Below are 22,255 nucleotides of genomic sequence, written 5' to 3' on the forward strand. Positions count from 1 at the left end.
CTGGGCATGGTGGCTCACGCCTGCAATCCTAGTACTTTGGGAGGCCGAGGTGGGTGGGTCACCTGAGGTCGGGAGTTCAAGACTAGCCTGACCAACATGGAGAAACCCCATCTCTACTAAAATTACAAAATTAGCTGGGCGTGGTGGCGCATGCCTGTAATCCAAGTGACTCGGGAGGCTGAGGCAGGAGAATCACTTAAATCCGGGAGGCAGAGGTTGCCGTGAGCCGAGACAGAGCTGTTGCACTCCAGCCTGAGCAACAAGAATAAAACTTCATCTCAAAAAAAATAATAAAATAAAAATTAAAAAAAGAGGTGGGACCTTTGGGAGGCAATTAGATTATGACAGCAGAGCCCTTATGAATGGAATTAGTGTCCTTTAAAAGAGGTCGGGGAGAGACCCTTGACCCCTTCCACCATGTGAGAACACAGCAAGAAGGCACCATCTACGATCCAGTAAGAGAGACCTCACCAGACACCGAATCTGCTAGCACCCTGATCTTGTACTTCCCCATCTCTAGAGCAGTAAGAAATACATTTGTTTATAAGCCACTGATTTTATGGTGTTTTGTTATGGCAGCATGAATGAACCAAAGCAGAAGGATACAATCCAACTATTAATGTTGGTTGCTTCACAAACTGGAAAAAGAGAGGATTGCTTTCCAGATACTCCTCTATGTTGTTTGACATAAGGGTATATACCAGTTTTGTAATTGCAAAGTTTATTCTTTCAAATGTGCAAAAAGGCTTTTTCTTGTGCTTTAGTTCTAAATATGAGCATTCGCCAAGTTCTGGACTTTTGCCATGCAATCATCCTACAAATACAAGCCCACTACATGGCTCTGAGCAACTGAGGGGCAAAAGGGAGAAGGGTAGAGGTTGTGTATTAGCGACAACTTCTCTTCTCAGCAAGAGGCCTAATATGCTGAGGGGTGGGAAAGGAAAGGAGGAAAATGCTGAGAGAAGGCATTTAACACACATGCAAAAATGTAAACAGGAAACAAAAAAAGCAATGTTAAGAAAACACTAAAACAACATGAACATGGAAGTGACTGACAGATTCCCAAGCTTGTTTAAAATCCGTAAGTAAAAGGCCAATTAAGCAATAATATATTCGAGATACTATATATTTTCAATAATGTTTTCCCCAGTTTTGGACAGTATTGCAGTTGTAAATAAAATTGCACATATTACTCTCTTTTAGGAACTGTATTTTAACATCAGCAAATATTCCAAAAGCCCTAAGAATCACTACTAGTTTTGAGCACTCTAGGAAAAGTAATGTTTTACCTGTTTTCAAAAACTGTGCTGTAAGCTGTCATGTATCTGATATAATCAGGCAATGGGCAGGCCTTGGGATGACTGCTACTATTCCCACCATCTCCTCATATCTGTACAGCACTTTATAGTTTACAAAGTTCTTTGATATACATAAATCAAATATTCCAGCTAAGAGAAAACAATTAAAGTAAAATACATACATCATTATAAACATATCCAACAATTTAATCTTTGATGATTAAAAAGGTTGCAGAGAAATAAAATGTATTACGATGAGCTATTATAAACATCAATTTACTGGGCAGTATATTCTTATTTTCATAAATAAAAAACTGAAGCTGAGAAACTATGACAAGACCAAAAGTTTAACTTTTGGTGTGGGGGAAATCTTTTTTATTTTTATACACATGACAAGATTTTACATCAAGAATAGTCAGTTAAATAGTACAAATAAGGTATGTTTAAAAAATTCAACTAAAAAACCCACTTCTTCCTGTAACCCATAATCCCACATTTAACAGTGCAGGGAGAAGGGGACTGGTGGGGTGCATCTAAAACAAGTCTCTCTCAAAAGAAATGACTTAAATTTCACAGTCCCTCTCCACACAGGATCCAAACGGTGAGAGTATAATTTACAATTCATCTTTTTCAGCTGCAGATTCCTTTGCTGTTTCTTGTTCATCTTCATCTGTTCCCACATCCATGTCTTTGTCTTTGTCTTGCTCTGCGTCTTCTGTTGTCTCCTCAGGTTCTTCTTTGGGTTCTTCCATCTTTGCATCAGGATCAATGTTCAAACTGAGGCGAGGCATTCTTTCTATTCTATGTCCATATGCTTTAGTGTCTGGTAAAAGATATCCTGACTGGAGCATTGCTGTTTCAAACAAAACCACAGCAAGATCCAAAACTGTTTTATCATCTTCATCTTCCTTAATTCATTGAAGCATGTCTCTGATCAGCGGATGTCTGGGATTAATTTCAAATGTTTTCTTCTGATTCGCATGGTAATTTGTAGAGATGTCCTTGCCCGTTTGGTACGCTTGTGCTTTCATGATTCTCTCCATGTTGCCAGACCACCCATACTGGCTGGCCACCAAAGCACATGGAGATTCTGTCAGGCACTGAGATACCACAGCCTTTTCAATCTTGTCCTTAAGGGCTTTATCTTTCATCCAATTGAGCAGAGGCTCAAATTCTTTCTCAACTGCTTCATGACTCTCCTTAGTTTTCTCACTTTCATCAAACTTCACTCCTTCCTTGGCAACATTCTGGAACTTCTTCCCATCAAATTCGGGAAGGGCATGAATGCAGTATTCATCCACAGGTTCTGTGAGGTAAATAACTTCATAGCCCTTTTTCAGAAGTCGCTAAACAAAAACAAATGGAGAAGATTCAGCCTCTTTTCTGCTAGACCCAGCCATGAGGTAGATTTTGTCTTGTTTTTCCTTCATTCTTTCCACATACTGGTATAGGCTAGCAATGTCAGTTGATGATGAGAAAACTGGAACCTAAGGAGTTTAGCAAGACGTGTTTGATTCGAGTGGTCTTCAATCACGCCAAGCTTAATGTTGGTACCAAATTCTTTCCAAAAAGTATCATTGTATTTCTCATCAGCAATCTTCTTGATCATGCGCAGAGTTTTACAGACAAGTTTCTTCCTAATCACCTTAAGCAGTTTATGTTGCTGAAGAGTCTTGCAGGAAACATTCAGAGAGACCATCTGAGTCCACCATACCCTTGACAAAATTAACGTACTTAGGCATCATATCATGGAAGTCATCTGTGATGAATACACAGCGCACATAGAGCTTAATGTAATTGCTCTTTTTAGATCCATATTCGTCTAATAGGCCACGTGGAACAAATGTGGGTACAAATGAAATTGATTTGAAGGTAACTTCCCCTTCAGCAGTAAAGTGAATATAAGCCACAGTGTCATCACTTTCCTTTGAAAATGATTTGCAGAAAGCTTTGTATTCATTTTCTACTTCTTTGGATGGTCTCTGCCGTATTGGTTTGATAGCATTCATAAGTTCCCATTCACAGACAGTTTTTTCAACTTTTTTAGTCTTTGGTTTCTTTTCTCCTCCTCCTCTTCTTCTTCCTTCTTCTCCTTCTCCTTCTTCTTCTTCCTTCTTCTTCCTTCTTCTTATTCTTCTTCTTCCTCTACTACAGCTCATCATAAAATTCTTCTTTCTCTTCTTTTGCTGCTGCTTCTTCTTTCATGGGCTCCTCAACAGTTTCAGTCTTGCTGCTCCATACATAAATAGGAAGGTTTATGAACTGTGAATATTTTTGATAAGATTTTTAATTGTATCCAATTCAAGGTAATCAAATGCTTTTTCTTTTAAGACAAGGGTAATTGTCGTTCCCCGTCCTAGAGTGTCTCCTCTTGAGTCAGCAATTACAGAATATTCACTGAAGTTGGACTCCCAGATGTCCTGGGTATCACTGTTGTGTTTTGAAGTGACAATAACCTTATCAGCTACAAGGAAGGTGGAATAGAAACCCACACCAAACTGGCCAATCAATTCAGGAAGCTGACTGGCCACCTTCCTGTGCTTCAGTCATTTTGTTTAAAAACTCGTTTGTCCCAGATGTGGCAATGGTACCAAAGTTTTTAACCAACTCTTCTCTGGTCATTCCTACACCAGTGTCTGTGCCACGCACCAGGTTCTTCACCTTATCACACTTAATTTTAACTGTTAGTTCCTCATTTCCAGAAAGAGCATTTTCATCAGTCAGTGATATTAGCCTTATCTTATCTAAAGCCTCAGAATCAGTTCTCTCAGGAAAATCTCTTTATTTTCATACCATGAATTGATGATAAGTTTCATCATTCTGTTAACTTCAGCTTGGAAGGCAAACTTTCCGGACCCTTATTTATGATGCATTTAATTCATTCAACTGAATAGCTTCTTCCTCTCTCTGTACTACTTCATCATCTGTCCTTGAACCTTCTCTACTTTTACCCAGATCCTCTTCTACTGTACCATCCACATCAACTTCATCATCAGCTCTGACCGACCCGAAGGTCAGCAGGACACGGCAGAGGCCCAGCACCCACAGGGCCTTCATGGCGTGCGGCTGGTGAGTCTCAAGTCCCTTTCGATCGCAAGAGCTGCCTCCACCCTCTCACTCCTGGGTTGATAGTCACACCTCCAGCCGCATGGTCCACCCACAAATTTAACTTTTATAAGCAAAGGTCAATTCTCTGAACAAAGTCTACCCCATTGGGCTATGGCAGATAATTAATAAGTAATCCACTCACAAATTTTTCTTTATACATAAAGAGCAAACATGGGAAAATCTAGGCTATAATCCTTGTCAAAATATTTCTTATACCACTTCTCATTAAAGGGTTAAAAAAATACTAGTATGGTTTCATATCATGGGATGATGACTTTGCAAAAAGGAATTCCTATAACTGCATATAGATTTTCCAAGTTGGAAAACTGAAAAATCTAATTTCAGAAATATAAGCAGGCATTCAACATATATGCCAATATGCTAATCACAAAAGAATTAAAACATACTTATCTATTTACTTCCAGACAGAGCAAAGATATACTAATTTTACAATGCTTTCTACCCACTATAGGCATTGTACACAGATTAAGTAAAACTTTTCCTGGAAAACATGCCATATACATGAAGCCAATAAGATACACTTCCCAGATATTTAGCAAAGTCCAATATAGCGAAGGGAATGAAGAATGGGTGAATTCACAAAGTAGTAAAATTTCATAAATCATCTAAAATGAGTAAGAACTAGAATTCAAGTACAAGATTCAAATAAGGTTAAGTGATAACCAGAAAAGGCCATACAAAGTAAATCCATTTAATACAGAGTCCAAGTTTTACAATAAATAGTAGGAATAAAAAGCTTGATTTGGACATTCTTTTGAAAAACTTTTAGTTTATCTTACATGTAATACAATTCAGATTATAATGAAAACTATGTGCTTATTCTTAGAACATAAAAACAGCAAATTAAATGTTGCCTTTGTGGCAAAATTTTTTCCAAAAAATTGTATGCTAGCCCAATTCAAAGTCATTTGATTTTCACAGGGCAATCATAAAGGTTTTGTTTTCAAAACACTCAAAAGTTACATTAAGCTTCCCTAGTGCCTCTCTTAATGCTTTAATTTTCAAATCATTCTCCCTTTAATACCTGTATCTCAAAAGCATTGTTGGTCTTTCTCTTGTTTACTTTTTAACTGGTCTGGTGAATGCTGTAATATCCAAGAATCACCTGAGAAGCTTAACATACAAACAAATTACAAGTCAGGACAGAAGCACATGCTAAATGAAGATGGGTTTCTGAATGGGTACTAATTTGATAAGTCATACATGAGTGAATATTTTGCTTTCCTTCACAACTTCCCTTGCAACTTCATAACTGCACGAACTTGGATAATAAATTCATAGCCAATGAGAAACCCCTGTGTCTGCATTTATACTAACCGTATATATAACAACAGGGGATATAAGTCTTGGTCTGAATGCCTTAGGGTATGTAAATGTATCTTGATCAGGACCACACGTATAAATAATTTTTTGTAGTGTAATATAATACTGTACCAAGGTTGTCAGGGAGTTCCTTTTCATATAGAGTCTCTCCAAGTACTGCAGTCCCTCATCTTTCAGTAACTCCAATGGAAAATGGTGCAGATTCCTATAATTTAAGAACAAATTCTTGTGCTTTTCCAGCCTTGCCACAGAGATCGTCTTACAAAGTTCGGATGCCATGACTGAATATATCCCATCAGGCACGCTGCAGCACTATATCTTGTCAAAATTGGTCCATTTCTATAAAGAGAACAAGAAAATTTATTCATTATAAGATATTTTACAAGCATTGCCACATAAACCAGTTAGCACCCAGAGCTACTTGAAGACACTGAAAAAGATAATTACATGAATACATTCAATCCTACATTTTATTTTCATAACAACTAAAATTGTCACACATATTTAGAAGGAGATTAAAATGAATAACAATTTAATAAAAATACTCTGATTAAGCAATATTTATTACTTATTAGAAATAGTCCTAATGGAAAAAATAGTTTTTGCACTTGAGATAGGAACCCTTGTCTAAGAAAAACAGTGACCAGTTTCATAACATGCAACCAAAGGAGAAGCTTAAAAATCAAATGCAGCAAACCCCATTTCTTTTATGAACTACCTCATTTTGTATTTAGCTTAAGGTACTTCAAAAATATTAAAATATATATTATTTATATCTAGAGCATTAATAGCTTCATTTTCTTCACTTCCTAGTATGTAAATATTGTCCTATATTCTGATTTTTTTCTTTATCTCTTTATTCTTTTCTTTCTTCTTATTTTGTTTTTAGAGACAGGGTCTCACTCTGTTGCCCAGGCTAGGCTGCAGTGGCTCAATCATAGCTCACTGTAGCCTCAACTTCTGGGCTCAAGTGATCCTCCCACCTCAGCCTCCCAAGTAGCCGGTACTATAGGCAGCACCACCACACTCAGCAAATTATTTGTTTGTAGAGATGGGGGTCTCACTGTGTTGCCCAGGCTAGTCTCAAACTCCTGAGTTCAAGCAATCCTCCCACCTCAGCCTCCCCAAATGCTGGGATTACAGGTGTGAGCCACTGTGCCTCGCCTCTTTGTTTTTAGTTTTATGGATTATCAGAGGCATCAAAGAAATAGATCCAGGGCCACACAGTTTCATTATTTTAAATTATTTCAATGAAAGAAGAAACACTGCACTCGGAAACAAGAATCCTGTATTATTCTATAATACTACAATGTCTCTGGGTCTCCAGTTGCCTAATATATAGAAAGGAGATAGCAACTAATGTACTGGTTTAAAGGCCTGAGTCCAGGGCAGATTATTATAAATTCTCTTCGAGCTCCAAAATCGACAAGGGCAAGAACACAAGTAACATTTGCCATTTTATCCACTAGGCACAGAGCTAAAACAAACTTCACCATCAGTTAACACAAAAAGAAACAAACTAAAGGCTTCAGTAATTTGTCCAAGGTCAAACCGTTCACAAGGGATAAAAGCAAGGGTTTGATGCCAGGTCCAATGAATTTCAAAGTTTGTGTTCTTTACAGACACTGACTCACAAGATTCCACAGGATACTAAGGAAATCCTGAAACAACTACAAAGAAGTTGAGCTTTGCTTAAAGATTTGACTGTTTTCCTCAGCACTTTTTCCCATCTCTCTCTTGGAAAGTACATTTCAATATTTTTTTTTCTTAAGGAAAGTGATTTTCACTGGGAATTAATACCAAATTAGTACAAAATGCAGCAACATAAGCTTTCAATAAACAAGAGTTCTGTAATTTTCTGGTTATATTTTATTATTTCCAAATTCTAATTCCTAGCTAATGAGCTAGCACTTGCCATTTTATATAAAAAGGCAAAGTATGACATATTAACTATTTCCAAAGCAACATAAGGATCCAATACTTTCCCACATTTATTCCACCTACTCACCTATTTTATGAGATATATTATGTGACTTTGTACAAGATATATCTTTCCACATCTTAATTCTCCTACCTGTAAAGCAAAGGGAAGTAGACTACAAATAACATCAATGATTCTGTGTAGAAAATGAAACTTTATAGGTAATTATTCACTGAACTAGTAAACTGTTAGCAGTTGAGATGTCTCACAACCATCTCAAACTTAACACATTCAAAGAGCTTTCCATTTTCATCATCAATCCGAATCTCCATAGTTTTTCCCATCTCAATAAATGACCCACCCCTCCATCCACCAGCAGGAAGTCATGAATGATTCCATCCTCTCATATTCTGACCACCTCCAATCTATCACAAGGCTAGTGGCTTCCATCTCCCAAAGACATCTCAAATCCATCCAAATCTCTCCATCTGCCAAAACCACAAGCCACTGTCATTCCCTGCCTGGCCAACTGTATTAGCGGTCTCCCTGTGTCCACTCTAGTCACTTCCAACTCATTAATCCCAGCAGTGGGCCTTTAAAAATGTACATCCAATTACATCTCACTCTTTCTAGCACGCATCTTACTAAATAAACCCTTCAGAAACCTCTTATTCAGAAAATCAAACCCATACCAGGCCTTGAGGGTGCCTCACCATCTGCCCCCACCCACTTCTCCAGCAACTCTGCTTGGCTTCTCACCAAGCTTCTGGGTTTTTCCAATCCTTAAAGCTACCAAATCCCTAACAGCACTTGCTGCTCTCCTCTTAGCCTAGAAAGCAATGTCCCATCATTCTCCAGATTTCAACATAAAAATCACTTCCCGAGGCCAGCCGCGGTGGCTCACACCTGTAATCCTAGCACTCTGGGAGGCCGAGAAGGGTGAATCACCTGAGGTGAGGAGTTTGAGAACAGACTGGCCAACTTGGCGAAACCCCATCTCTACTAAAAATACAAAAATTAGCTGGGTGTGGTGGCAGGTGCCTGTAATCCCAGCCACTCGGGAGGCTGAGGCAGGAGAATCGCTTGAAGTCGCGAGGCAGAGCTTGCAGTAAACCGAGATCGCACCACTGCACTCCAGCCTGGGCGACAGAGACTCGGTCTTAAAAAAAAAAACAAAAATCACTTCCCTATCCCAAAGTACTCCCCTGGTGTTCTTTCAGAGGAACTTGGCTGTTTGTTTTTTCTTCGTAGGACTCCTCACAATTTGTCACTTAAATATTTATCCTTGCACCTGATTATTTTCAATAAAGCCAAAAAGCCTGCAAATAAACCCTTCATTTAGAAATCCTGAGGGCAGGGACTGTGTTGTTTTCTTCAGGCTTGCATACCTGCATCTAGCACAATAACTAAAAGTAACCCTTCCTAATACCTAGGTGATGGGTTGATAGGTGCAGTAAATCACCAAGGCACAAGTTTACCTATGTAACAAACCGGCATATTCTGCACATATATCCAGGAACTTAAAATAAAATTTTAAAGCCTTCTAATATATGATGACATGTGGAAGAACATTGCAAGGTTGATTTTTCATCCACCTATGTCAACACCACGGATAGAGCCTATAAGCTTGCTACATGCCACAAGGATGTCTAATCTTTACAACCGTGCATTGCAATAGACATATGTAGCCCGTTTTGCAGAGGAGGAAACTGAATTTCTCGGAGGGTAACATGCCATAGTTCCATCGCAGGTGAACTGACTGCAAAGCCTGTGCACCGCCGACCTATAATGCAAAACCACACTCACTGAGGCAAGATTCAGTAAGAGATTCCCTGTAACCTGACGGCTTTCTTTCTGAATGTTCTGGCTGGGATTGGCTGCCTCAAAAACACCATTACACTCTGTTAAAATTGCTACAAAGGCTGTTTGGGAGATAAAATCTAAACAAATGAAATCCTAAAACTGCCAGTAATGACAATAAAGCATCAACAATGCTCATAGTTTTGCAGTATGCATTCACGAGCCATACACAGCCTTTAACAAGGTAATTTTCTTACTCCATTTCACTTTACTACATCTTAACCTAGTTAAGCAAACTACCTCTTGTATAGTTATACTACCTCTTATGTAGTTAGGGCAAATAGTATTACTTAATATCAGCTGTATACAGCTGCACCTACACACGAGCTTCCTGACAGGTGAACACCAATCTATCTTATTAAAAACAAAACAAAAAAATCAAAAACCTCTCACCAAAATTCCACACATATTAAGGAATATTTTGAAAGAAAGGAGTCCCTTAGACTGACTTGCCCGTACTCAATTTAGTAGAATACGCATTCCAATTTCCTAACGCTGGAGATGAGAGAACTATAAGCTACACATTAAAAGCATTTGTAAATGGCTATTTTCTCAGCTCTGTGGTAACAAACACTGGCAGAGTCTTAGGCAAAACACACGCCGTTTCGCCCGAGTTAGCCAGCCACTGAGATCGTTACAGTTGGGAAGCAGCGAGCCCAGCAGCAGGAATTTCACGGACCCGGTATCAGGGTTCTCGGGTCCCAGGGGCCGCGGGCCACAGAGTGCGAGAAGGACCCGGCAGCTGTGGCCACCCGAGGCCCGGACGGCCCCGCTGTCCCACTCGCCGCGACTCGGACGCTTTGGCAGGACCAGGTCTGGGGCGTCCCCTCCGGGGGCCGGGTCAGAGAGCCCTGCCACTTGAACCACCCTACGAGGCGGACAGCTCTACTCACCTTAGCGCCAGCAGAGCCAGCGCTCCGGAGCGCAAGCGGCGCTGGAAGGCAAGCGGGGAACGGCGGGCGGGGCGGGGCAGGGAGCCGAGCGGGGGCGGGGCGGAGCGCCGGGCGTCAGAGGCGGGGCTCCGGGGGCGGAGCGGAACCCGTGCTACAGGGAGCTGGAGAAGAGGGAGCGGGAGAGGAGCAGGGAACCTCGCGATAACCCCCTGGGTTCTCGCGCTTTCACGATAGGTGTGGGAAAATGTTCGTTTGCCAAGCTATGTGTCTATTGGCCGAGAGCGCGACTTCCTCTATGCTGGCCCCGTCCGCGGCTCTACTCTTGCTTCCGGCTCCGGCGTGGGGTTTGATGTTGACGGAGTGACTTTTTGTTTAGCGTCTTGAAGGGGTAATTTAGCCGGCTCCAACCTTGGGAGCCGCCAGTTACTGGCCTGTTCCTTCATTCATACATTCATTCAGTCACTCGGCCTCTCATTCAGTAGCACACGTTGAGCGTTCATTCTAAGAGCTGTTTATAGATTATCTCGTTGAACCCTTGACAGCAATCCCGTGACACAGGGACTAACAGCACCAGTCCGACGGTTGAAAAACAGGCCAGTGGGTTTATGTAAGGAAGCCAATGTTAGCAAGTAGTGAGTCTAAGCACTGGATTTAAGGGGTCACTGCGCACTGGTAGATAACAAAGATGAGGAGGAGGTAACCTAGTCTCTGCCCTTCAAGCACCCAAGGTTTATTGTGAGAAAAGTTTGCTACAAAGGACAGGAACAATTTAGAGAGTTAAATACAATGACAGTTCCTAGCATGACTGAGTAGGCTGTCATGTATTTCTTCGGAGACGAAAATTATGTCAGCGAAATAGCATCAAAGAAAGAGTTTTATGCTGTTAAAAATGCTTGGAAGCATAGTTCGGAAACATTTTTAAGAGATACTTTTTTGTCTCAATATGACAAATTTCCTTCTGAAATGAAGGTTTTAAAGTATTTTCCTCTACTACAATCGCTGATATTTTTTGTTCCGTGAAAAGCCTGTCTATAATTTGCGAGGCTCCTTGTCAAGGAACCTTAACTTTATAATGAAGCAGTTTTACAGTGGCTGACTTAATTACTCTTAGAGATGAATAACCTAGAAAGCAGAGTTACATTAAATAAAAAACATTGGTTTCAAAACAAGGTATGAGTTATAATAAAATATTTATCAGTTATCTGTTAAATCTGGTCTTCAAGAGCTACTCAGGTATACAGCACAGTGTATGTCATGTATTTCTAAGATAGTTTCATAATACCTAAGAATTCGTGGCACTCAAACTTTTTGCTGGTCTTAAAATGAGGAAATCCACATGTTGTGTAAAAACAAAGATACTTTTGTGGTTAACCCAAATAATAAGACTTGCTGCTGATATATGAAGAGTTACACCCCCCAAAAAAGAAAGAAGATTAACAATAGAACAGTTTTTTCAAAATAATGTTAGCCTCTTAGTTTTCATTTCTTTTTTTAAAAAAAGGAGAATACCGTTTTTAATGCATTAATTTAATATCTCATATTTGATCATGAAAAATGAATCATGTTAAAATTACTTTCACCTCCTCCCCAAATTGACACAAAAGTTACCAAGTGATTATATGTGAGAGTATCCTATGACCCCACTCTTAGAAGTTCTCCCAATTTGCAGAGAATCAATTTGCACGTTTTGTCTCTCTTGAAGGGGGAAAGAATTCTCTAAGCTGGTGATTTTACATTCTTTGACAAACTTCAATAGCAACAGGCAGCGATACCACTTTAAGAAAATTCCAAGGAAGAGACCTCATTTTAAAATTCCCACCTCTGGCTCCCAAGGATTGGTTTGCAAACTTCGACAAAATACTCTTCTTTACTCGCTATTGGTGAGTGCCCTGTCATTCATTCTTTTGCCTGGAGTTTTGTGAGGTACCCGCTTGCTTTACGGGAAAAAGCTGCTTCGGAACTGCCCTACTTTAGACTTTTTCATGGTTATCAATCTATACAAAGAATCACCAAACTGATAAAGCAGGAACCAAAAGGGCAAGTCACGCTACCAAGACAACTGTATCATTCGCTCGAAAAAGAAACGTGAGCCTCCCCAGCAGACTGGGTAAACCTGCAAAGGATTTTACGACATAGTTGGAGGTTGGAGAGTTACTGAAACTTTTACGGTTTTTTTTGTTGTTGTTGCTGTTGTTGTTTTTTACAAGTTTTAAAGGAGTGATTGAGTGTCAAAAGAAAAGCAGAGAAAAATACAGGCACAATTTAAAGATAGCAGGAAGAAGTGTTCCCAGAGTATTTTTCTCTTTAGGGTGAGGTTTGAAAGCATCATGCCCAGATTATTAGTGGAGTTTTGAAAGGTAAAGGAGGCAAGATAGTAAGATTAACTATAGATCATTTTCTACTTTAATAAACTGTGCTTCGTTTTTGTTGCTTAAATGTGGATTTAGAAGGACATTTAGTAATATTGTAATTTTAAATGAATATTTTTGTTTGTATATTGTCATGCCTGGCATAATAGATAATACATCTATTAAAAGATGTAAGAGAAAATAGAGTTGCTTGAACCCAAATTTTGTGTGTATCTGTGGATTAGGGAATCCAGGGACAGATCTGCTAATGGCTAAATAAAACATACTCTAGATACCTGAAGCAGAATCAGCATGTAAGGATAAATTCTCAAAAAAGAAATCTAGCATCGTATTTTCAAAAATGGCATTTTAAATTAAAACAAATATAAAAGAGAATTTATCAAGGAAACATTGATAAACATGAATAACTTTTTCTTGAGTTGCCTCTGTTAATCCATATAGGGGAATATAAAGTAATAAAACCCAGCCCCTCAAGAACAGGGACAAATGAAGCTCAGAACATTTAAACTAAAACTTATGAACAATTCTTAATGCCCAGATGACTGTTGTAGAGCACAGATACTTCAGGAGCTCAGCTCAATATGAGATGAATTATTCAGAGAAAGCTTCACAGTATGGGTAAGACTCAATTTGGGCCTGAGCAATGGGCAGAATTTCAGAGAGAAAAGAAGGGAAGTGGCATCCCTACTAGTGAGTGAGTCGTTAGAAAGTATGTGCAGCCCGAGGAAGAGCTGGCTGAGACTGCAGCAGAAGGTTCATTTGGAAACTTTGGTTAAAAATTTATAAAAACAGCATGAGAAAAATGAAGAGCTAGAATTCCCAAAATCAAGGGTTTTGGTCCTGTGTCTGGAACAGGAGGCACACCTTATGAAAGTAATATTTGAAGACGATAAAACTGACAGTGCAATTTAAGATGACTACAAGAGCAGAGACCAGAAGCTAAGGGGCCTCATACTGTAAATACTGGCACACAGATGAGTAACCATGCTTCTTACCCAAATACATTTACCTTATCATTGTTGAATAATATAAATTTTGATGCATTTCTTTGTAGTCTTCGAAAGCATTGAGTTTACTTCTTAAGATTTTGGGGGACCTCTGCCACATTGTCTTGGGGAATCATGGTTGCCCCATCTTTATAAAAGTCTTGTCATAAGATGTATAAAAACCAGAATTACACATAAAACTGCATTGTGGTTTTATAGCTATTTTTTACCAGCTTTAATGAAGTATAATTTATATATTATAAGGTTCATTTGTTTTAAGGATATAACTCAATGATTGTTTTAGAAAATATAATAGAGTTGTACAACCATCACCACATTCCAATTTTAGAAAATTTTCATCTTCCTAAAAGAATACTTTGTGCCCATTTGCAGTTAAGTCCTGGTTTCCTATCCCCAGCCCCAATCACTAAAAAACTTTCTGTCTATAAATTTACCTTTTCTGGGCATGTAAATGGAATTACACAATATGTGATCCTTTGCATCTGGTTTCTTTTACTTAGCATAATGTTTTTGAGGTTCATCCATGTTGTAGTATGTCTCATTACTTCATTCCTTTTTGTTGCTAGGTAATAAATCCACTCGATGGCAAGACCATATTTTATTTATTTAACAGTACCAATTAACAGACATTTGGATTTCTTCCAGTATTTAATCATAGTGTTTAATTGTACTAATTGTAATTGTATTACAGTACATACAGTACAGTATTTAGCTATTATGAATAATGCTGCTATGAAGATGGGTACAAGTTTTTGTATGAACATGTGTTTTCAGTTTTCCTGGGTGTATATCTATGAGTGGAATTACTGTCATATGGTAACTCTGTATGTGTAACTTTTCGAGGTGTTGTACAACTGCTTTCCAAGGTGAATTCCCACTTTACATTTCCACCAGAGTGTATGAGGGCTCCAATTTGTCCACAACCTCACCAACACTCCTTATGATCTGTCTTATTCATTCGGCTGGATTTTAAGTGGTATCTTATTACAGCTTTTATTTGCATTTTCCTAATGACTGATGATATGAAGCATCTTTTCATGTGCTTATTGACTATCCATAGATCTTCTTTTGTAAAATATCTTTCAAATATTTTTCCTGTTTTTTTTTTGAGACGGAGTCTCGCTCTGTCACGGCCCAGGCTGGAGCGCAGTGGCCGGATCTCAGCTCACTGCAAGCTCCGTCTCCCAGGTTTACGCCATTCTCCTGCCTCAGCCTCCCGAGCAGCTGGGACTACAGGCGCCCGCCACCTTGCCTGGCTAGTTTTCTGTATTTTTTTTTAGTAGAGGCGGGGTTTCACTGTGTTAGCCAGGATGGTCTCGATTTCTTGACCTCGTGATCCGCCCGTCTCGGCCTCCCAAAGTGCTGGGATTACAGGTTTGAGCCACTGCGCCCAGCGTTTTCCTGTTTTTTTAATTGGGTTGTCATCTTGTTACTGATTTATTTATTTATTTATTTATTTATTTATTTATTTATTTATTTATTTTGAGACCGAGTCTCGCTCTGTCGCTCAGGCTGGAGTGCAGAGTGGCGCGGTCTCGGCCCACTGCAGTGTCTGCCTTCTGGCTTCAAGCAATTCTCCTGCCTCAGCCTCCCAAGTAGCTAGGATTACAGGCACCCATGACGGTGCCCGGCTAATTTTTTTGTATTTTTAGTAGAGATGGGGTTTCACCATGTTGGCCAGGCTGGTCTGGAACTCCTGACCTCATGATCCACCCGCCTTGGCCCCCTACAGTGGTGGGATTACAGGCATGAGCCACCGTGCCAGCCCATGTTACTAATTTTTTTTTTTTTTTTTTTTTTGTCACAGAGTCTCACTCTGTCACCCAGGCTGGAGTACAGTGGCTCGATCTCAGCTCACTGCAACCTCCGCCTCCCGGGTTCAAGCGATTCTTCTGCCCCAGCCTCCCAAGTAGCTGGAATTAAAGGTGCCCGCCACTATGCCCAGCTAATTTTTTGTATTTTTAGTAGAGACGGGGTTTCAGCATGTTGGCCAGGCTGGTATTGAACTCTGGACGTCGTGATTTGCCCACCTCAGCCTCCCAAAGTGCTGGGATTACAGGCGTGAGCCACCGCGCCCTGTCCCATGTTTCTGATTTTTAATTGTTCTTTATATATTGTGGTTAAAGTCTTTTATCAGATTAATGATTTACAAATCTGTTCTCCCATTCTGTGGTTTGTCTTTTAACTTTAATAATAGTATCTTTTGAAGCAGTAAAGGTTTGGATTTGATGAAATCTAATTTATGGTTTTTTTTCTCTTTTATCGCTTGTGCTTTTGGTGTTGTATCTCAGAAGTCTTTGCCTAACAGGCCAGGTCCTGTGACTCACCACCTGTAATCCCAGTATTTTGGGAAGCCAAGTTGGGTGGATCACCTCTACTCCAGCCTAAGCGACAGAGTGAGAGCGCATCTCAAAAAAAAGTTCATGAAGATTTACTCCTATGTTTGCAAAGAGTTTTATAGTTTTACCTCTTACTGTTAAGTCTTTACTCCATTTGGAGTTAATTTTTATATATGGTATGAGTTGTAGAGATCCAACTTTATTCATTTGCATGTGTCTATCCAGTTATTCCAGCACTGTTTATTGAAAAGACTGTTCTCTTCCCATTGAACTATCTTGGCACCCTTGTTAAAAAATAATTCACATATATACGAGTTTATTTTTGGACTCTCGCCACTATCCCATTTTTCTATATGTCAATTCTTTTTTTTTTTTTTTTTTTTTTGAGATGGAGTCTCACTCTGTTAGCCAGGCTGGAGTATAGTGGTGCGATCTCGGCTCACTGCAACCTCCGCCTCCCGGGTTCAAGCGATTCTCCTGCCTCAGCCTCTCAAGTAGCTGGAATTACAGGTACTCGTCACTACCTGTAAATTTTTTGTATTTCTAGTAGAGATGGGGTTTTGCCATGTTGGCCAGTCTGGTCTCGAACTCCTGACCTCAAGTAATCCGCCCACCTCGGCCTCCCAAAGTGCTGGGATTACAGGCATGAGCCCCTGCACCTGGCCTCTGTATGTCCTTTCTTATGCCAGTACTACCACGTTGTTTTGGGGAGGGCTTTTCCCCAGCTTTATTGAAATATGATTGACAAACTAAAAATTATATACATTTGAGGTAAACATCATGGTGTTTTGATATAAGTATACCTTTTGTAATGATTCCCACAATAAAGTTAGCTCACACATTCATCACCTGACATAATTACCATTTTTGTGTGTGTGATGAGAACACCTAAGATCTTAACAAATTTCAGTTATTTTCTGTAGTTACCATGCTGTATATCTCTAGAACTTATTTACCTTATAACTGAAAATTTATAAGTACAACACTTTTGATTACTTTTACTGTAGTTTTATAGTAAACTTTTAAAATGGGAAGTGTGAGTCCTCCAACTTTATTCTTCTTTTTTAAGATTGTTTTATTTATTCTTAGTCTTGTATTTCCATCTTAATTGATCCATAATAAGGATCAACTTGTTAATTTCTGCAAAAAACAGCTGAGATTTTGATGGATATTACATTAAATCTATACATCAATTTGAGGAGTATTCTATCTTAGTATTGAGGCTTCTAATCCATGAACATGGAATGTCTCTCCATGTATTTAGATCTTTAAGTTCTTTCGATAATGTTGTATGATTTTCATTGTACAAGTCTTGTATTTCTTTTGTTAAATTTATTCCTGCATATTTTATTCTCTTTTATCCTATTTTGAATCAAAATGTTTTCTTAGTTTTATTTTATGATTATTTATTGCTGACATATAAAAATACAATTTTATTTATTTATTTTGTATCTCATGGCCTTGCCAAACTTTAGTCGTTCTAATGGGGTTGGGAGGGTTGTTTATTTATTGTGGAATCCTTAGGATTTTCTACGTAGAGGGTCATGTCATCCGATAATAATGTTTTATTTTTCCCTTTCTAATCTGCATGCCTTAATTTATTGTTCTTGCCTATTGCGCTGACTGTAATATCCATTACAACCTTAACTACAGGTGGTGAGAGCAATCACTCTTGCCTCGTTTCCAATCTTAAAGGGAAAACATTCAAACATGCTCCTTTAAGTTCGATATTAGCTTTAGGTTTTTGTAAATCAGGTTTTTTTGGTTTTGTTTTGTAATTTTTAGTTTTTGTGAGTACATAGTAGTAGGTGTATATATTTATGAGATACATGTGATGTTTTGATGCAGGCATACAATGTATAATAATCACATCAGAGTAATTGGGTATCTGTCTCCTCAAACACTTATCATTTCTTTGTGTTACAATGATTCCAATTCTACTCTTTTAGTTATTTTGAAATACACAATAACTTAGTGTTGACTGTAGTCACCCTGTTGTGATATCAAGTACTAGATCTTACTCATACTGTCTAACTATGTTTTGTACCCATTTACAATCCCCACTTTTCCCTCCCACCCCAATACCCTTCCCAGCCTCTGGTAATCATCATTCTACTCTCTGTCTTCATGCGTTCAGTTGTTTTAATTTTTTGCTCTCATCAGTGAATGAGAACATGCAAAATTTGTCTTTCTCTGCCTGGTTTATTTCGCTTAGTATAATATCCTTCAGTTTCATCCATGTTGTTGTAAATGACAGGATTTCATTCTGTTTTGTGTGTATGTCTACCACATTTTTTTATCCATTCATATGTTGATGAACATTTAGGCTGATTCCAAATGTCGACTGTTGTGAATAGTGCTGCAGTATACATGGGAGCGCAGAAAGGATCTATATGGAGCAGTGGGATTGCTGGATCATATGGCACTTCTGTTTTTAGCTTTTTGAGGAACTTCCATACTATTCTCCATAGTAGCTGTAATAACTTGCATTCCCACCAACACTATATGAGTGTCACCCTTTCTCCGCATCCTCACCAGCATCCATTACTGCCTTTTTAATAAAAGCCATCTTAGCTGGGGTGAGATGACTTCATTGTAGTTTGATTTGCCTTTCTGTGCTGATCAGTGATGTCAAGTATTTTTTCATGTACTTGTTGGTCATTTGCATGTCTTTTGAGAAATGTCTATTCAGATCTTTTGCTCACTTTTTAATCAGATTATTAGATTTTTTTTCCTGTTGGGTTTTGTTTGAGCTCCTTATATATTCTGATTATTAATCCCTTGTCAGATAGGTAGTTTGCAAATATTTTCTCCCATTCTGTGGGTTGTCTCTTTGCTTTGATTGTTTCCCTTTGCTATACAGCAGCTTTTTTACTTGATGTGATCCCATTTGTCCATTTTTATTTTGGTTGCCTGTGCTTTTGAGATCTTTCTTAAGATGTCTTTGCCCAGACCACTGTCCCAGAGAGTTTCCCCAGTGTTTACTTTTGGTAATTTCATAGTTTCAGGTCTTACATTTAAGTCTTCAATCCATTTTGATTTGTAAAATCAGGCTTTTATTAGCCTTTTATCAGGTTGGGGAAGTTTTTTAAATCATGATTGGATAATAGATTTTGCCAAATGTGTTTTCTGCATCTATCAAGATGATCAGATGGTTTGTGACCATATTCTATTATATAGTGTATTATATTAATGATTTCAGATGTTAAACCAACCTTCCATTCATAGGATAAACCCTCCCCCTTGATCATAATGTATTGTCCTTTGTATTTGTTGCTAGATTTGGTTTGCCAATATTTTGTTGAGGATTTTTGTGTCCGTATTCACGAGGGATGTTCATTTGTTATTTTCTTGTGATGTCTTTGTCTGGCTTTGATATCAGGGTAATACCTCATAGAACAAGTTGGAAAGAGTTTCCTTCTCTATTTTCTGATAGAGTTTACAAAATACTCATGTTGTTTCTTCTTTAAAGGTTTAGTAGAATTCATCACTGATGCCATCTGAGCCCGGGCTTAACTTGGTATAAATATTTTTAATTACTATTTTAATTTTTTTTTACTTATTATAGATCTATTCAGATTTTCTATTTTTCTGTTATTTGGTTTCAATATTTTTTATCTTTTTAGGGTGTTTTTCCAGTGCCTTAGCTTGCATATGGGTAAGGTTGCTTCTTAACTAGCATGCACTTTCACTAGTTAAGAAACTAGTCATAATGGCTTTTTTTTTTTTTTTTTTTTTTGCTGAGACAAGGTCTTGCTCTGTCACCCAGGCTGGAGTACAGTGGTGTGATCTCAGCTCACCGCAGCCTCTTCCTCCTGGGCTCAAGCAGTCCTCCCCACTCAGCCTCCCGAGTAGCTGGAGGAGCCGAGCGCCACCACACCCAGCTAATTTTTGTAATTTTAGTGGAGACAGGGTTTTGACATGTTGTCCAGCCTGGCCTTGAACTCCTCGGCTCAAGCCGTACACCTGCCTCAGCCTCCCACAGTACTGGTATTACAGGCATGAACCACCATGCCTGATTGATAAGGTTTTTTATTTCCTAAAAGCCACTGCCCTGAGGGCCCCTGCCCCTTCCTCAGGCTCCCCTACGTCTCTCCACAAGTCAGCATCCAAAGGTTCACACCTGGAATAGCAGGGGACCTTCAAAACCCAGCTCCAGCCTCGTTGGCACCTGTATAGATTGTTGGCCCTCCTGCTATTTCAGTTATTATTTTGAATATCACCACTTGGAAGACTAAGACTCCACTTCAGACCTCTTCTTCCTAACACCTTGATCTGGGGCTGATTATGTGCTTTAACATTCTACTGGGCAGGTCTGGTAGAAGGAACAGTATCAATTGACTGAGTAGATCTCCCTGGCAGTTGTGATTCAGAGACCTAGAAAGCTGAACCCACACCTGGCAGGAAGAGGGTGGTTTGTGGGACCTGGGCTGATATGTGATGAAATTTTAAGCCCCAGCTATAGCTACTACAAAGAAAAGAAAAGTGACTGATGATAAGCATGTAACTCAAAGTAAGTGAACTCAGAAGCATGTTTTTTGTTTGTTTATTTGTTTGAGACAGTTTCGCTCTTATTGCCCAGGGTGGAGCGCAGTGGTGCAATCTCAGCTCACTGCAACCTCTGCCTCCTGGGTTCAAGAGATTCTCGTGCCTCAGCCTCCGAGTAGCTGGGATTACAGGTGTGTGCCACCACACCTGGCTAATTTTTTGTATTGTTGGTAGAGACAGGGTTTCTCCGTGTTGGTCAGCCTGGTCTCGAACTCCCGACCTCAGGTGATCTGCCTGCCTCAGCCTCTCAAAGTGCTGGGATTACAGGTGTGAGCCCCCACGCCCAGCCTGAGAAGTATGTTTTTATGTTGAGGATGTTACTGTATGATGCCACATACATTGAAACACACACATTTAAAGTAAGGCCACAGACTCAAATGCCTCTAGAAGCCAGACAGAGGCCCAGAATAACAGATACTGCGGGGCATCTTACTTATTTCATCTTTAAACTTTCTTTTCTGACTCACCTAAATGGAAGATAAGAAAATATAGTTAAATCTATTGAAGATGTTGCATTCCTGTATATAAAAATGTATGGTCACTTTTTAAAATGCAGGCTTGGGTTTCCAAAGCAACAACATTTACTTCCCACTGCTGTAGACTGTGGTCAGTGAAAGGCAGGGAAGCCACCTGTCATGGGAAACCACCAAATTATGAGAAGACCAGGGTCCTAATTGTAGCTGTGTGATGTGCAACTGATTTAGCTTCATTTCTTCATCTTTATTTATAAAATGGGGATGATAATACCTACCCTCTGTACCTTACATGGTTGTAAGGGCCACATGAGATAAAATATGTGAAAGTCTAAAGTGTTATGTATATATTAGTTGGTATTGCCCAAATCACTTGGGTAGGTGGGACAGCACAGTTTCTTGAATCTCAGATTCTCCATCTCTGGCTACTGCTCTTCTCTAGACAGCAGCACCCGTTGAAATGGTCATCTTATCAGCCAGTGGGGTTGAACAGATGAGTAAGCGTAAGGCAAGAAGTTATTAGAAAAAAGTTAGCCAACATCTTGGGATCTCAAATAGCACTGTGTCTCTGTACGACAGGGTATAGGCAAAGCTTTCGTGTTAAACCTGAAGTATTAACCTTTAACATTTTTATTTATTTTTATGATTTTTTTGTTATTTTTTTTTTATTTTTTTTGAGACAGTGTCTCACTCTATCACCCAGACTGGAGTGCAATGGCACTGTCTCGACTCATTGCAACCTCTGCCTCCCTGGTTCAAGCGATTCTCCTGCCTTAGCCTCCAGAGTAACTGGGACTACAAGTGTGTGCCACCACACCAGGCTAATTTTTGTATTTTTAGTAGAGATGGGCTTTCACTGTGTTGGCCAGGGTGGTCTCAAACTCCTGACCTCGTGATCTGCATGCCTCGACCTCCCAAAGTGTTGCTGGGATTACAGGCGTGAGCCACCACGCCCGGCTGACCTTTAACATTTTTAAGAGGTACCCAGGAATGAGAACACTACCTGCATTTTAGATCAGCCTCTCTAGCATTCTCACAGTTTGACCTTTGGCTGATTCCTTCTTTTTCATATTTTTGTGCTATAATGCTTTATGA

General features: G+C 39.3%; 2 protein-coding genes and 1 pseudogene across 11 annotated transcripts in view; 1 reads left to right on the forward strand and 2 right to left on the reverse strand.

Moving 5' to 3' along the window:
- Positions 1–10,604, reverse strand: part of LRRC28 (leucine rich repeat containing 28) — a 129,962-nt gene extending 119,358 nt beyond the window's left edge. For 2 of the 4 annotated variants that reach the window (XR_002733392.1, XM_023220877.1), the window contains exons 1-2: positions 10,425–10,604; positions 5,862–6,089 (exon numbers count right to left, since the gene is read on the reverse strand). Coding sequence is in view for 1 of the 4 variants with exons in the window: in XM_023220877.1 (XP_023076645.1) it covers positions 5,862–6,029 (168 nt within the window). In the remaining 3 variants the exon portion in view is untranslated. Of the gene's footprint in view, positions 1–5,861; positions 6,090–10,424 lie in introns of those variants that run through there. The other 2 variants (XM_023220879.1, XM_023220878.1) reach the window with 2 other exon arrangements.
- LOC111548397 lies at positions 1,768–4,605 on the reverse strand (annotated as a pseudogene). The gene is made up of 2 exons (XR_002733393.2): positions 3,451–4,605; positions 1,768–3,419 (listed from the first exon to the last, which is right to left on the reverse strand). The product of XR_002733393.2 is annotated as an endoplasmin-like (transcript).
- A 1,522-nt stretch (positions 10,605–12,126) lies between the features above and the next one.
- Positions 12,127–22,255, forward strand: part of TTC23 (tetratricopeptide repeat domain 23) — a 111,443-nt gene continuing 101,314 nt past the window's right edge. For 3 of the 6 annotated variants that reach the window (XM_026455448.1, XM_026455452.2, XM_026455453.1), the window contains exon 1: positions 12,340–12,566. The gene's annotated coding sequence lies outside the window, so the exon portion shown is untranslated. Of the gene's footprint in view, positions 12,305–12,339; positions 12,567–16,533; positions 16,650–22,255 lie in introns of those variants that run through there. The other 3 variants (XM_026455449.1, XM_026455451.1, XM_026455450.1) reach the window with 3 other exon arrangements.

The sequence above is a fragment of the Piliocolobus tephrosceles genome, chromosome 6, assembly GCF_002776525.5.
Source record: "Piliocolobus tephrosceles isolate RC106 chromosome 6, ASM277652v3, whole genome shotgun sequence".
NCBI classification, from domain to species: Eukaryota; Metazoa; Chordata; class Mammalia; order Primates; family Cercopithecidae; genus Piliocolobus; species Piliocolobus tephrosceles.